This window comes from Carassius carassius, chromosome 2, assembly GCF_963082965.1.
Source record: "Carassius carassius chromosome 2, fCarCar2.1, whole genome shotgun sequence".
Classification (NCBI taxonomy): domain Eukaryota; kingdom Metazoa; phylum Chordata; class Actinopteri; order Cypriniformes; family Cyprinidae; genus Carassius; species Carassius carassius.
This window is the reverse complement of record NC_081756.1, coordinates 46,445,943-46,458,859: the sequence shown is the minus strand read 5'-3', so window position 1 is coordinate 46,458,859 and position 12,917 is coordinate 46,445,943. Positions and strand designations below refer to the sequence as shown.

Sequence of the window (12,917 nt, the reverse complement as noted above, 5' to 3'; positions counted from 1 at the left end):
AGTGAAGTAAGCAGCATGCATATATGGCGAGCGGTCGGTTATATACGTTCTCTTGTGAGGTTCGCGTGTATGGCGCAGCCGTGTAATATGACTCACTCCTTGCCAATATAAACTTCTCTTTGGCTGGCTAAATGGAGAAGTATGTGGGTCCCCTGAAAAAGAATCGTTGCCGTCCAAACTTTTGAGAGAGGGTGCACTAGATGAATTTTCACAGTTTTAGAGCCCAAGTTACTTTGCCAAATCTAGAGCAGATAATGTCAAAGTGTCCTGAACTTTAAAAGAAATTGCTGATGCTAATTACCAAAATGCATTCATTAGTTATTAGCTTAAGAAGATGAATGCGTGAGAGATGATAATACCTTAATGTGTTATCTAAAAGACAGTATTATGAAATCATGATTGAGCATTATTCATATTTTATTAAACTGTAAAATAATTATTTTCATAAGTTAACTGGAACACAATTGAATGTCAGGGGCAAATCTTTAAAAAGATAAATCATTTGTATTTATAATATTAAACTATATATATATATATATATATATTAGAGCCCGACCGATATGGATTTTTGGGGGCCGATGCCGATATTAACTCGAAAAGAGCCGATTTATAAGCCGATATTTTGATTTTAAAAATAATCTGGATATTAGACCCATTTCCTATAAACTGCATTTACACAACATTCAATAGCAAAATATCTGCCTGTTCTATGTATGTGGGCTGTATAAACCATTTTCCAGAATGGACTATGTTAAAAAAAAGCCTTAGATTACAGTCTCAATGACTAAACAATTGCACATCAAAAGTATATATTTTTTAATGATCAAAAAACAGTCTGGTTTTAAACATTTAACACTTTTACTTTCTTCCAGTTGAAGCTGGTTTTAACAGTCTGTGTGTTTACTGTAAATAAATTATAATACTAAAGTTAAAGTATTTGCAGAAGAAGTCCCACACTTTGCTTCTACAGCATTCATCTTTTTCAGCCATCTGTAGGCAGAAAGAGAGACGGAGAAAGAATAAGCATGTGTATTAATAATATCACCATGTATCATTACTCATGTCATCATTAGAATTATAATAATAATAAACTGGGATCTCCTACATAGGCAAAAATGAGAAATATATATATATTTTTTTTATTTGTCAAGCAATAGGTATTACCTACTTATATTTAACAATATTATTTCAACATTTTCCTGTTATGTCTGTAAAGCTGCTTTGAAACAATATGTAAAAAAAAAAAAAGCGCTTGTTCAGCTCACATTTATTTACATGTCCCCTCTGGTTTAATCATTTCTGACGCACCTACTGTAGTTACTGTAACTACACTATATTTGCTCTCACAGACACATTCACAACAGACCCGTATATCTTCTCCTCTTCTCTTTGTGCAGTCTGAATCAAAACATCGTCTTGCCTACTATTACCGGAAGATTACGGAATCAATTCGAAGTTGAATGGTTAATGTTAGTGTCATGAACACACCGCTGTCAATTTTGAGAAGAACCACCTTCAAACAAGTTAATAGCAAGCATTTAAGGGGCCTGCTAAAAAGGAAGCTATTAGCGTTAGAGTAACGTAACCAGCCTGAATTCACCAAACTGTTCTCTGGACCTGAGGGTAGCCTCTTCTTCCTTGCTTCTCTCTTAATTCTCATCAGCAGGACTAGCGCTATCGCTCGCTTCTTACAACGGGACAGATACATGTTTGCTGCTGACCGAAAGGAGGAGGAACAGACTATGAAAGAGCTCCCGCTAAACGTTTTTAAAACTCCGCCTATGCCATAGTGCAGCGCAAATCGCGTTGTATCTGAAGGGCAACGCTGAGCCCAGCGGCAAGCGCCGTGCATACCGCGTACTGTGTGAAAGGCCCAATTACGCGCTCATTATGTGGGAAACACACCGCAATAGAATAAGAATAAGTTAAACGCTAACGTTATAGTTTGACCTCCTATTAACGTTCGCGCTCTTCCACTGATAAACATGGTATTAGCTTTGTGGCTAATCTAATATAGCAATGCATTAGCGGCTGTAAGTGATGTTACAGAATATTTAGAAGTGATAATGATAGGACCGTTAGCTAGAACTACCGCACAGTTTTTATATACAGGGTATGAACTAAATCTACAATCATTTCACATGACGAACGACAGACTCACCGTCAAAACAGTTGATCGCTTTCTTCTGTAGTGGACTTCTGGCGCTGTTGTTAACTCTGGAGCTGCAGAGCTCCCTCTGGTGGGCACACTATGCAACACTCATAACATGAGTGAAGCATGAGACTCTGTTTCTCATGTTTCATCGGCCGTTATAAATGCCGATGCCGATTTAAATGCAATTAGCTTATATCGGCCGATAATATCGGCCGGCCGATATATCGGTCGGGCTCTAATATATATATATATATATATATATATATATATATATATATATATATATATATATATATATATAATTTGTTATATTATTTAGAATATTTTTTATACAAGGTCACATACCAAACATAATTGTTAAAATTAGTCTTCAGCTGTCTTTTTCTGTTTAAGTATCTTTTTTTACACTCTTTGTGAATTTTATTACTTTAAATATAAATGATCAGTTTTGTTGATTAGTTGTTCACATCTCAATATTTAACAACAGCTGTATCAACTTTTTACCTGGTCCTACAGTATTTCTCAAAACTTTGGAAGTAAGTGTTTTTAATAAAGTCTCTTATGCTCACTGAGGCTGGATTTATGAGCTTAAAAATACAGTAAAACGCTAATATTGTGAAAAATGTTGCATTATTTCAAAAATGTCATTTATTCCTGAGTTCAGCATCATTGCTCCAGTCTTCAGTGCCACATGATCCTTCAGAAATCAGTCGTGCTACTTAATATTTGTGCAGAAACCAGAAAATGTTTCTTTGTTTCTTGATGCATTAAATGGATCTAAAGTGACAGTAAAACCAATTGTGATGATACAAATAAATTCTGTTCTTTTGAGCTTTTTATGAAACAAAGAATCCTGAGAATTACCCCCCCCCCAAAAAAAATAAATAAATATATAAAGCAGCAAAAATTGTTTTTACATTGATAAAAATAAGAACCTATTAATAATAACTGAGCACCAATAATAATTGAGCAGCAAATCGTCATATCAGAATGATTTCTGAAGATCATGTGACACTGAAGACTGGAGTAATGATGCTAAAAATTTAGCTTTGATCACGGCAATAAATTACATTTTAGACTATATTCAAATAGAAAATAGTTATTTCAAATTATACAATAATATGTATAAGTACTGTATGTGCTTGATAAACAGCATGCACATGTCAAATTGCAAATTTATATGGAGCATCTCCCACAGAAACTGCATCAGTAAGGGACTGAAGTAAGCAATAAGGGAGCAGAAGGAAAAAGAACCACCATTCACCTTTTATACAACAAATAATGATTTAGATGATGCATAATAACTATTCGTGCAAGGGCTTTTTTTATGCAAAACACAAGCCACACATTCCTCATTGTTAAGCTCTCTGTTATGGTAGTCACTTCCATTTCCATTGTGAGTCACCTGAGTCAAATATATGATCGTACAAAGGGTTTGTATTATAGGACTCGCCATTAAATTCAAATTTCAAACTATTCATGCTTTTTTGTTTCATAAAGGTGTGACTAGGATATATGCTTATTTATTTTGCTTCTTTTATTGTCATTCTCTAATCATATCTGTGCACTTCTCAACCACACATGTTGTTGGAATGTTGGAATGAAGCTTTTTATAAACCACAGTGCTGTGTTTTTTTTATGTCTCTTGCTTGTATGTCTGAAACATGTGGCTTGACATGAAAGCGGGTGATTAGATGGGGTTTAGAGACCATTGCCAAAAACATGTCTTGTCCTGTATGAAGACTGGAACATCTGCTAGATTGACAGGAATAATTATGTTTTGTCGAGGATGCAATGGTAGTTTGGCTGTCAATATTGAAAAAATACAGACAGGATGAGATCATTTCCTGACTGGTGTTTGGTGAAGTGTGTCTCGTGTTTTTATAAGAGATGTTTTGCACAAGAAAGGCAGTTATACATGGCTGTATGGATGCTCTGTATTGTTTATTAATTGAAATAAATCTGAAATAAAATATAACTAATAGATGAAAATACTTATTACCATCATTAATTACTCACACTCATGTCATTCCAAACCCGTAAGACCTTTGTTCATCTTCAGAACACAAATTAAGATATTTTTATATCTGACCCTCCATATACAGCAACACCACTGAAATGTTCCCAGGCCCAGGAACATAGTAAATACATCTGTAAAACAGTCCATGTGACATCAGTGGCTCCACTTCAGTTTTTGCGATGCTACGAGAATAGGGATCATTTTGTTCACGTTTATAGTGAACAAAATGATCACGGTTATCAGTATTATCACGGTATTGTTAAAATGCGCCGGAGATGTTAAAAAAGTACCGACACACAAATCACTTCACCAAGTTTTATATTTAAAAATCAACAAACAACAAATAAAATGACGTTTTTTTTGTATAATCACTAAAACAATAACATTACCAATGATGTTCGGATTTTAAATGACAACTTGACTGACAACAGTTTAATAGCATGTTCAAATATCTCATGTAAATGTTTTAAATGTTTAATAAAAAGGTAAACCTCTCATTTCAGCCTTTAAATTAAGAAAAGATTAATAAGTGATTTATATATATTTTATATCTGCTCCATAAATAATTCTAGATAACATATATGAATTGTTTAAATGTTTAGAATCCACATAAGCTTGTTTTTCATCAACTGGTCAAAATTTACAGCAAGGGCATGCAAATTTGGTCTGTTTTTGGCCAGACAGAATCTGCACATAGACTGAATGTAGAAATCTTTATAAATCCACTCGCTGACAGCAGGTGGCGCTTATGTAAAAGCTGAATTAGAGCTGTTTCCCGTAACCTCCATGAAACAAAGCAGTATTGTGATTAAGGACACTTCTTTAGGTATTACATGGAGCGAAGATGAAAACAAAATGCCATAGAATTGTTTCTGAAGACAGTCAGAACCTTCAGAGGTACCTTCATATAATTAATTAATTCATATATTCATTTGTATAATTCATTTAGCACTCTTTAAAAACCTCCCAGCCATTAAGCCCTATTTTTACTCAAAACTAAACTACTCTGTGTGCTGTGCGCACGTGAGACTGTTACTTAAAACTGTTTTATACCGGACTTAATTATTTAACGCGGTAATTTGATACGGTTTTAATAATAATTAAAAGATGAAATGGTAAAACTAACCATGGGGAATTTTATCATGATTTAAGTGGTAATCGTTACATCCCAATACAAGAATACTTTTTTTGCGCAAAGAAAACAAAAATAACTTAATTTACTCAACCATTCTTCTCCCCCGAGTTACATCTTCCGCCATTTTGGAGAGTACCCAAGAACGTATTGGATGTAATCAGAGTTGTTTACGTTCGGGGGGAGAGTGCACGCACAAAAGTAATCTGCGTAATAATCATTGTTTACACTCAGGGGAAAGCGTGCGTATGCATTGTGATACTGTCTAAAACGGCGGAAAACACATGAACCGTACCCCAAACACGAACTCTTAAAAATTGAGTAACGATTCTTGTATGCATTTACACAACACTTTCTATGATCTTTTTTATTTATTTTTTTCTTGCAGAGACTTGTCCAAAAACCTGATTGGCTGCCTCAATGTGGACGTCTTCAAGGGCCTCACAAACCTTGTTAAACTGTAAGTTATTTTTATTTCTTTTTTTCTACTATATGAACTTGACATGGAGAATTCTTCAAAATACCGTTAATGTAGGTTATTTATAAGCAGTGCTGGGGAAGGTTCCTTTTGAAAATAATGCATTGCAATATTGTGTCAAATTCCTAAAAAAAAAGTTAATAATTGCGTTACTTAGTTACTTTTTATGGAAAGTAATGCATTGCGTTACTTTTGCATTACTTGTTCTCATTTGGGCTTGCTTGTTTGTTTTTAATATACTTTTTTTTTTAATTGGAATTATTTGTTTTTTCCAAACAAACAAGTTTTGCTTATTAGTGTGGTTGAATTGAATCATTGAAGGTCAGCAGCAAAGACAGAATTGAGATTAAAAACATAAATTAAATTTGTGCCACTTAACATTTATTTGTTGGTTTGGGTTTGTGTTATTCTGAGTTTGCATTTGACTGTTTTTATTCATTTTGAGGAATACTGAATCTGTTTTTGTGCAAGTGAGATAAGTAAAAGCCTGTTCACATTTAATCTAGAGTAAGAACAGAAGAGCTGTCAGTCAGTAAATGGGAAAACGAAGTAACTGGTGTTACTTACTTGAAAAAGTAACTATTTTCTTGTAATTTAAAAAAGTAGTGTTACTTTACTAGTTACCTGAAAAAAGTAATCTGATTATGTAACTCGCGTTACTTGTAATGTGTTACACCCAACTCTATTTATAAGTATTGTGAGACACATTCATAACAACAAAAAGTCACATTCTTTTAGTGTAAAATGAATCCAGCCATACACATTTCACAGACTTTGCACTTTGGGGTGGGCGATATCTCGATATTTAAAATATATCGAGATATTTTTATTAAGCACGATATGGATTTTGACATATAGTATATATCGATATATTGTTTATATTTAATTCTGATTCTGCCACTTTGCTTGTTTGTCTTCTCTGTGCTGTGCTCGCCCCCCGCCTCCTTGCTTTTGTTCCCCCTCCCCTCCCCTCGCGTTGAACATGGCGTCGTCCGCAACCAGCCCGGAGGCTACAGAACTAGTCAAAAAAAAAAAAAAAGGACAACTGGCTCCATTTACATGGAGATACCTCGGTTTTAAGGCGTCGGGCGAACATCATGCAGATGTCTACTGTAGGGCCCTATGATTTCCACGATGCAGACAACATGGATGGCATCGCGGAATCCAGTCATAAAAATGGAATTTACAGTTAAACGTGGAATGTCACGGAATTTTAAAATTTTGAATGAATTAATCAAAAGTAGGTCATTGCACTCACATCAAATCGCGATATGGACTAATATCTGTAAATATTAAGCCGGAAAAGTCTATTTAAATATGAATCCTGCATCTTCTGCGTGTCTGTGTTAATGAATGTCGCAGAAGCGCAGCTTCATTCATTAACGTTACACACACTGAAGCGCGCGCTCCGGTGATTTCAGCTTCTGTCGTCTCACTAAATGAGTATGTGTACACATGAACAACATCTCCAGAACTGCTCCGAGAGTCGCTTAATGAGCATTTGACCGTTTGATTTTAGTAAAACTAGCGTCATATCACATCATAGACTGTAGTATCACATACACAGAACTGTAACGGTAAGTATCACATACACAGAACTGTAAACGGCCAGAAATCTATTACTATTGTTCAGCAGAATGTACATAGCGTACTACTAGGGCTGGACGATTAATCGAAAAACATGGAAGATCGCGCGCACAGAGGAACGCAGAAACTAGTTGTCAGCGCTGTCCTGTGATTTCGATATATTGTTTTGAGCTTAGAATCTCAAAACTTATTATAGCATGTTTGTGTGCAGCACACATGAAGCACAAGCGCGTGCATAGAGAGTAGCGGTCGGCGGTCGCGCTGCGGGTTCCCGGTTTGTGTCCGTTTTCGGACTGTTCTGTGTATTTTAACTGTAGAAAAGGTTGTTCTAAGTCGAAACTACAATACAGAAAACTACATCAGTATATCATCATAAACACAGCTGTTTTTGTCTTACGTGAACATAAACAGATGAGAAAGAAAACACACATGTGCAGTATTTTTGCTTAAAGAGACAACAGCCTAATAAACACGCTGGCTGTCATTAATGTTAATCAAAGAACAAAAGAAAATCATTCACTGATCTTGACTGAATATATTTATTAGCTTTACTTGATTAATATTTATTTTATTTATAAAAAGAAAACTATGCAGTGTTTTTAAACTTTTAATTACAGTTTCTGTACCTGAAATTTAGTTTAGTTGTATTTATTTATTATATTGCTAATTGATTTGTTTGTTCCTTTCTTATTACTGACCTATCTTGTCTTTAACACTTTAATATTTGAAATTTATATTAATCTAGTTGTTTTTGCTATGGTATTTTTTTTTATCACAGGCAAAATTCCTCTTGCAGTGTTTTGTAGGCTGCTGATGTTTGCTCATGTTATTCATCTGCAACAGAATGCTTTGTAAAAATGTTTGACATCTAAATGTTTGACTTAATTTTTTTATATCATTGGAATCGAAAAAAGGAATCGATAAGAATCGCAATCGATAAAATTCAAACAATGAATGTTTGAATGTTGGAAATGTTACGAACATAGATAAAATAACTGCTGATAGTCAATCATATTTACAGTACAAACCTTGTCAGTGAACTATGAGGGCAAAAAAACAAAACAAAACCGAAACAAAATAATCGTTCATTAATCGTAATCGCGGTAAAATGTTCAATTAATCGAGGTTTTGATTTTAGGCCATAATCGTCCAGCCCTACCTACTACTACTACTACTACTATTAAAATGAAACGAACATAATTTAAGGAATAATCACATACAGTTCTCCCATGTTTTATTTTTAATAGTAAATCCCCTTTGTTTACCAAAAAATAAAGTTTGCTTAATTTTCAATAATTAAAAGATAAATTAAATGAATGTTTTATGCCTTCATTTGATAACCAGAAAAATTTAAATACACCTAATTTCAGAGGGGAAAAAACATTTCACATAAGGCTATTTTAAGAAAATAAATGTTACAAATTAAGTAGTTTTTATGCATTTAAATAATTGCACATGCTAAAACACAGAATTAGGTAACAATAATGCATTTAAATAATTGCACATGCTAAAACACAGAATTAGGTAACAATAAAACATATGGTGAAGAAAAAAATAAAACATTTCATAGGGCCCTAAACATGTAATATTTGGCATATTTGTTTTTGCAGTAGTTTTGGGGGGGTTTTTTTTCCTGTAAAGATATTGAGATATATATCGTATTTCGAGATATAGCAAAATATATTGAGATATATTTTTTGCTCCATATCGCCCAGCCCTATTTGTACTAATTTATCTACTTATCAATCCTTCCATCTGTCTGTCTGTTCATCTGATGATATTCATATTAGACTGCGATGATGACAACACAAATGTCATTGGTGGTGTTTGGCTGAGACTCATTAGCGTGATTACCCTTCACAGAATGCTAAAGCTCATAACAGGTGTTGTTAGACGATGAGCATGTTAACGTTGATGTCTTGTTAGCCAGCGACAGCTGCTGGAGTAACTGTGAGCATCGTCTTCACCTGCTGAAGGTGAAGATTAGAACTGGTCCCGTTATTTCAATAAAGACAGCAGCTGAAACTCAACAGATTTCACCAGATCAACATATGTGATGTCAAGGGTACACAGGAAAAACTGAAAACATAAACTGTTTGATGCTTTTTCATTTAATATGTTAAAGAATCCCACTTGAATAAATGGGACCAGATTTACAGCATATATATATATATATATATATTATTTTTATTTTTTTATTTTTATTTTTTGGTCGTTTTAGAGAACAGATATGACACTCAGGCCCCAGTGGTACAGAAAGTTGTCACCAAATTAGTAAAATAATTTAGCACACATTTCACAGATGCCCAGAGCAATGCGAACTATTTTGTAATAGTATTATAAATAATCAATTTCAATTTCTTTGAAGTTGTAAATAAAACAAAGCAGTTATTTTTTATTTTTATCAGTTATCTTTGTGATAATTGTGTACATTTTATTAATGTTTTTAATTAGTTTATTTTATTTTTAAAGTTTTAGTAATTTAGTTGTTATTTTTTTATATTTCTGTATAGTTTTCCTTAATATTTATTTCAGTAAAAAAAAGTATATATTAAAATTTAAAAAAATAAAATACAATATACATTTTATATATAATTTGATCTTATTTCAGTGATATTGAATTCATTTCAAGTTTTATGGTCTTAGTTTTACTTAACTTGAATAACCCTTGAACTATGACTATTTGAAGTACATTTTACACTAAAATACTATTTCAGTTTTTCTTCGAAAATTCACATTTAATTCAATGTGTTGCTTGCTTTTCCTTCGTAGCTGTTTGTGAAATTCACTTGTGATTTCTGTTTTTCAATGCAAAAATGAGTCATGATGTTAATATCAGTTGTCATTTAGCATAATACATTTTGCTCATTAATTCCCCCTTTTTATTGTAGTAACCTTTCAGAGAACAAGTTTTCTTCACTGTCTCAAGGGATTCTCGACAACCTCGGCTCTCTAAAAATACTGTAAGTGTTTTTTGTTTTACTATATATCATTTGCACATAAAACTGCAATGGAAGCACAAATGTCATGCACAACACCTAAAACAGATTAGCTAATTAGTGCTTGTGTTGTTCACAAACTTCATATTTGTTAACTTAAACACTTGAGATAAGGTTTCATCACACTTGGCGTGTCTTGTCAGACCTAACGTTAATGCATCCATTGACACACACTCTGTCCAAAGGAGTGTTCTTGTGATCTTATTATTGGCACTGTTGTAGTTTTTATGATTTTGGAACATACATTTTTAGGGAGTTTGATAGCCCTTATCTTCTGTGCGACTGTAACCTGCGATGGCTGGTGGTCTGGATCAAAGAGAAGGCGATCGGGGTGAAGGAGACTCGCTGCTCGTTCCCTCGCTCCCTGCAGGGTCAGCTGATAACCTCGCTCAGACCCCAAACACTCACCTGTGGTAAGAATACACACTCTCTTTCCACTAACTCCTCTTGTTTTAATACTGAACTAATGATGTGATATATATATATATATATATATATATATATATATATATATATATATGTGTGTATAATATTTTTTGAATTTTTCTTGTAAAAAAAAAATTATTTAAATGTAAATTTATTAAAACATGATTATTTTTTATTTTATTTATTTAAATATTTATTTATTTCATTATAATCACTAATTATATTTAATAAGATTTGGTTTGATTAATCAGTGAAATATTTTTAAAAATTTTGTTTATAGTATTTATTTTGAACATTTTGAATTAGCTTTTTATATTGTATTAGTTTTTAGGATTATTTTTAAGCATTATTTTAGGATGATAATTTATGATAATTTACTTGTATATATATTTTAAAATTTTAATATAATACATTTTTTGTGTGTGTATATATTATAGTTCTCATCAATTATTAAATACATTTATCAGGTTCTGACAATAAGTGTTATTTTAGTATTATTTACACTCTATTATAGTATTTATATTTACTGATATATTTTCAGTTTTCCTTTTAAGTATAGTTTAGGTTTTAGTAATTTTGTGGTGTGCTTTTGTCATTTTTTTTTTTAATCTATTAAGTTTATTATATTTTTATTTTATAAAAATTCGCTTTTTTACTTTTTATTTCATTTAGTTGCTAAGGTAACATTTCTATTTCTAACTTTATTTCAACTTTATTTAACACATCATGAAAACTGTTTTTAATAGTTTTACTCTGGGTTAACCGTAGCAACACAGGAGCAAACAGGTCAGGTATTGCCTATATTGTTAGCAAACAGGAACTAGAATAAACGAGTATGTGCCTTATTTTGTTATATTTTAATGACATTGCGCAAGTCAGATATAAGTAACCAGACCTTAGCTGTCCATGACCTGTGACATATTGCTTGTTAACTTTTATAGTAAAATTAATAGTGGAAAAGAAATGCACGTTTAGTTGTTGAAAACCATTGATTTTATGTTTTGTTTTTTTTTTTACTTTTTTTACTTTTTTTTTTTACAACCCGAATTCCGGAAAAGTTGGGACGTTTTGTAAATTTTAATAAAATGAAAACTAAAGGAATTTCAAATCACATGAGCCAATATTTTATTCACAATAGAACATGGATAACGCAGCAAATGTTTAAACTGAGAAAGTTTACACTTTTATCCACTTAATTAGCTCATTTAAAATTTAATGCCTGCTACAGGTCTCAAAAAAGTTGGCACGGGGGCAACAAATGGCTAAAAAAGCAAGCAGTTTTTAAAAGATTCAGCTGGGAGAACATCTAGTGATTAATTAAGTTAATTGATATTAGGTCTGTAACATGATTAGCTATAAAAGCTTTGTCTTAGAGAAGCAGAGTCTCTCAGAAGTAAAGATGGGCAGAGGCTCTCCAATCTGTGAAAGACTGTGTAAAAAAATTGTGGAAAACTTTAAAAACAATGTTCCTCAACGTCAAATTGCAAAGGCTTTGCAAATCTCATCATCTACAGTGCATAACATCATCAAAAGATTCAGAGAAACTGGAGAAATCTCTGTGCGTAAGGGACAAGGCCGGAGACCTTTATTGGATGCCCGTGGTCTTCGGGCTCTCAGACGACACTGCATCACTCATCGGCATGATTGTGTCAATGACATTACTAAATGGGCCCAGGAATACTTTCAGAAACCACTGTCGGTAAACACAGTCCGCCGTGCCATCAGCAGATGCCAACTAAAGCTCTATCATGCAAAAAGGAAGCCATATGTGAACATGGTCCAGAAGCGCCGTAGTGTCCTGTGGGCCAAGGCTCATTTAAAATGGACTATTTCAAAGTGGAATAGTGTTTTATGGTCAGACGAGTCCAAATTTGACATTCTTGTTGGAAATCACGGACGCCGTGTCCTCCGGGCTAAAGAGGAGGGAGACCTTCCAGCATGTTATCAGCGTTCAGTTCAAAAGCCAGCATCTCTGATGGTATGGGGGTGCATAAGTGCATACGGTATGGGCAGCTTGCATGTTTTGGAAGGCTCTGTGAATGCTGAAAGGTATATAACGGTTTTAGAGCAACATATGCTTCCCTCCAAACAACGTCTATTTCAGGGAAGGCCTTGTTTAT

General features: G+C 33.4%; 1 protein-coding gene across 1 annotated transcript in view; it reads left to right on the top strand.

The window, feature by feature from the left end:
• Window positions 1–12,917, top strand: part of LOC132110812 (adhesion G protein-coupled receptor A3-like) — a 67,503-nt gene that overhangs the window by 35,845 nt on the left and 18,741 nt on the right. The window contains exons 4-6 of the mRNA XM_059517790.1: window positions 5,696–5,767; window positions 10,264–10,335; window positions 10,624–10,784. Coding sequence (XP_059373773.1) covers window positions 5,696–5,767; window positions 10,264–10,335; window positions 10,624–10,784 — 305 coding nt within the window. The remainder of the gene's footprint in view (window positions 1–5,695; window positions 5,768–10,263; window positions 10,336–10,623; window positions 10,785–12,917) is intronic.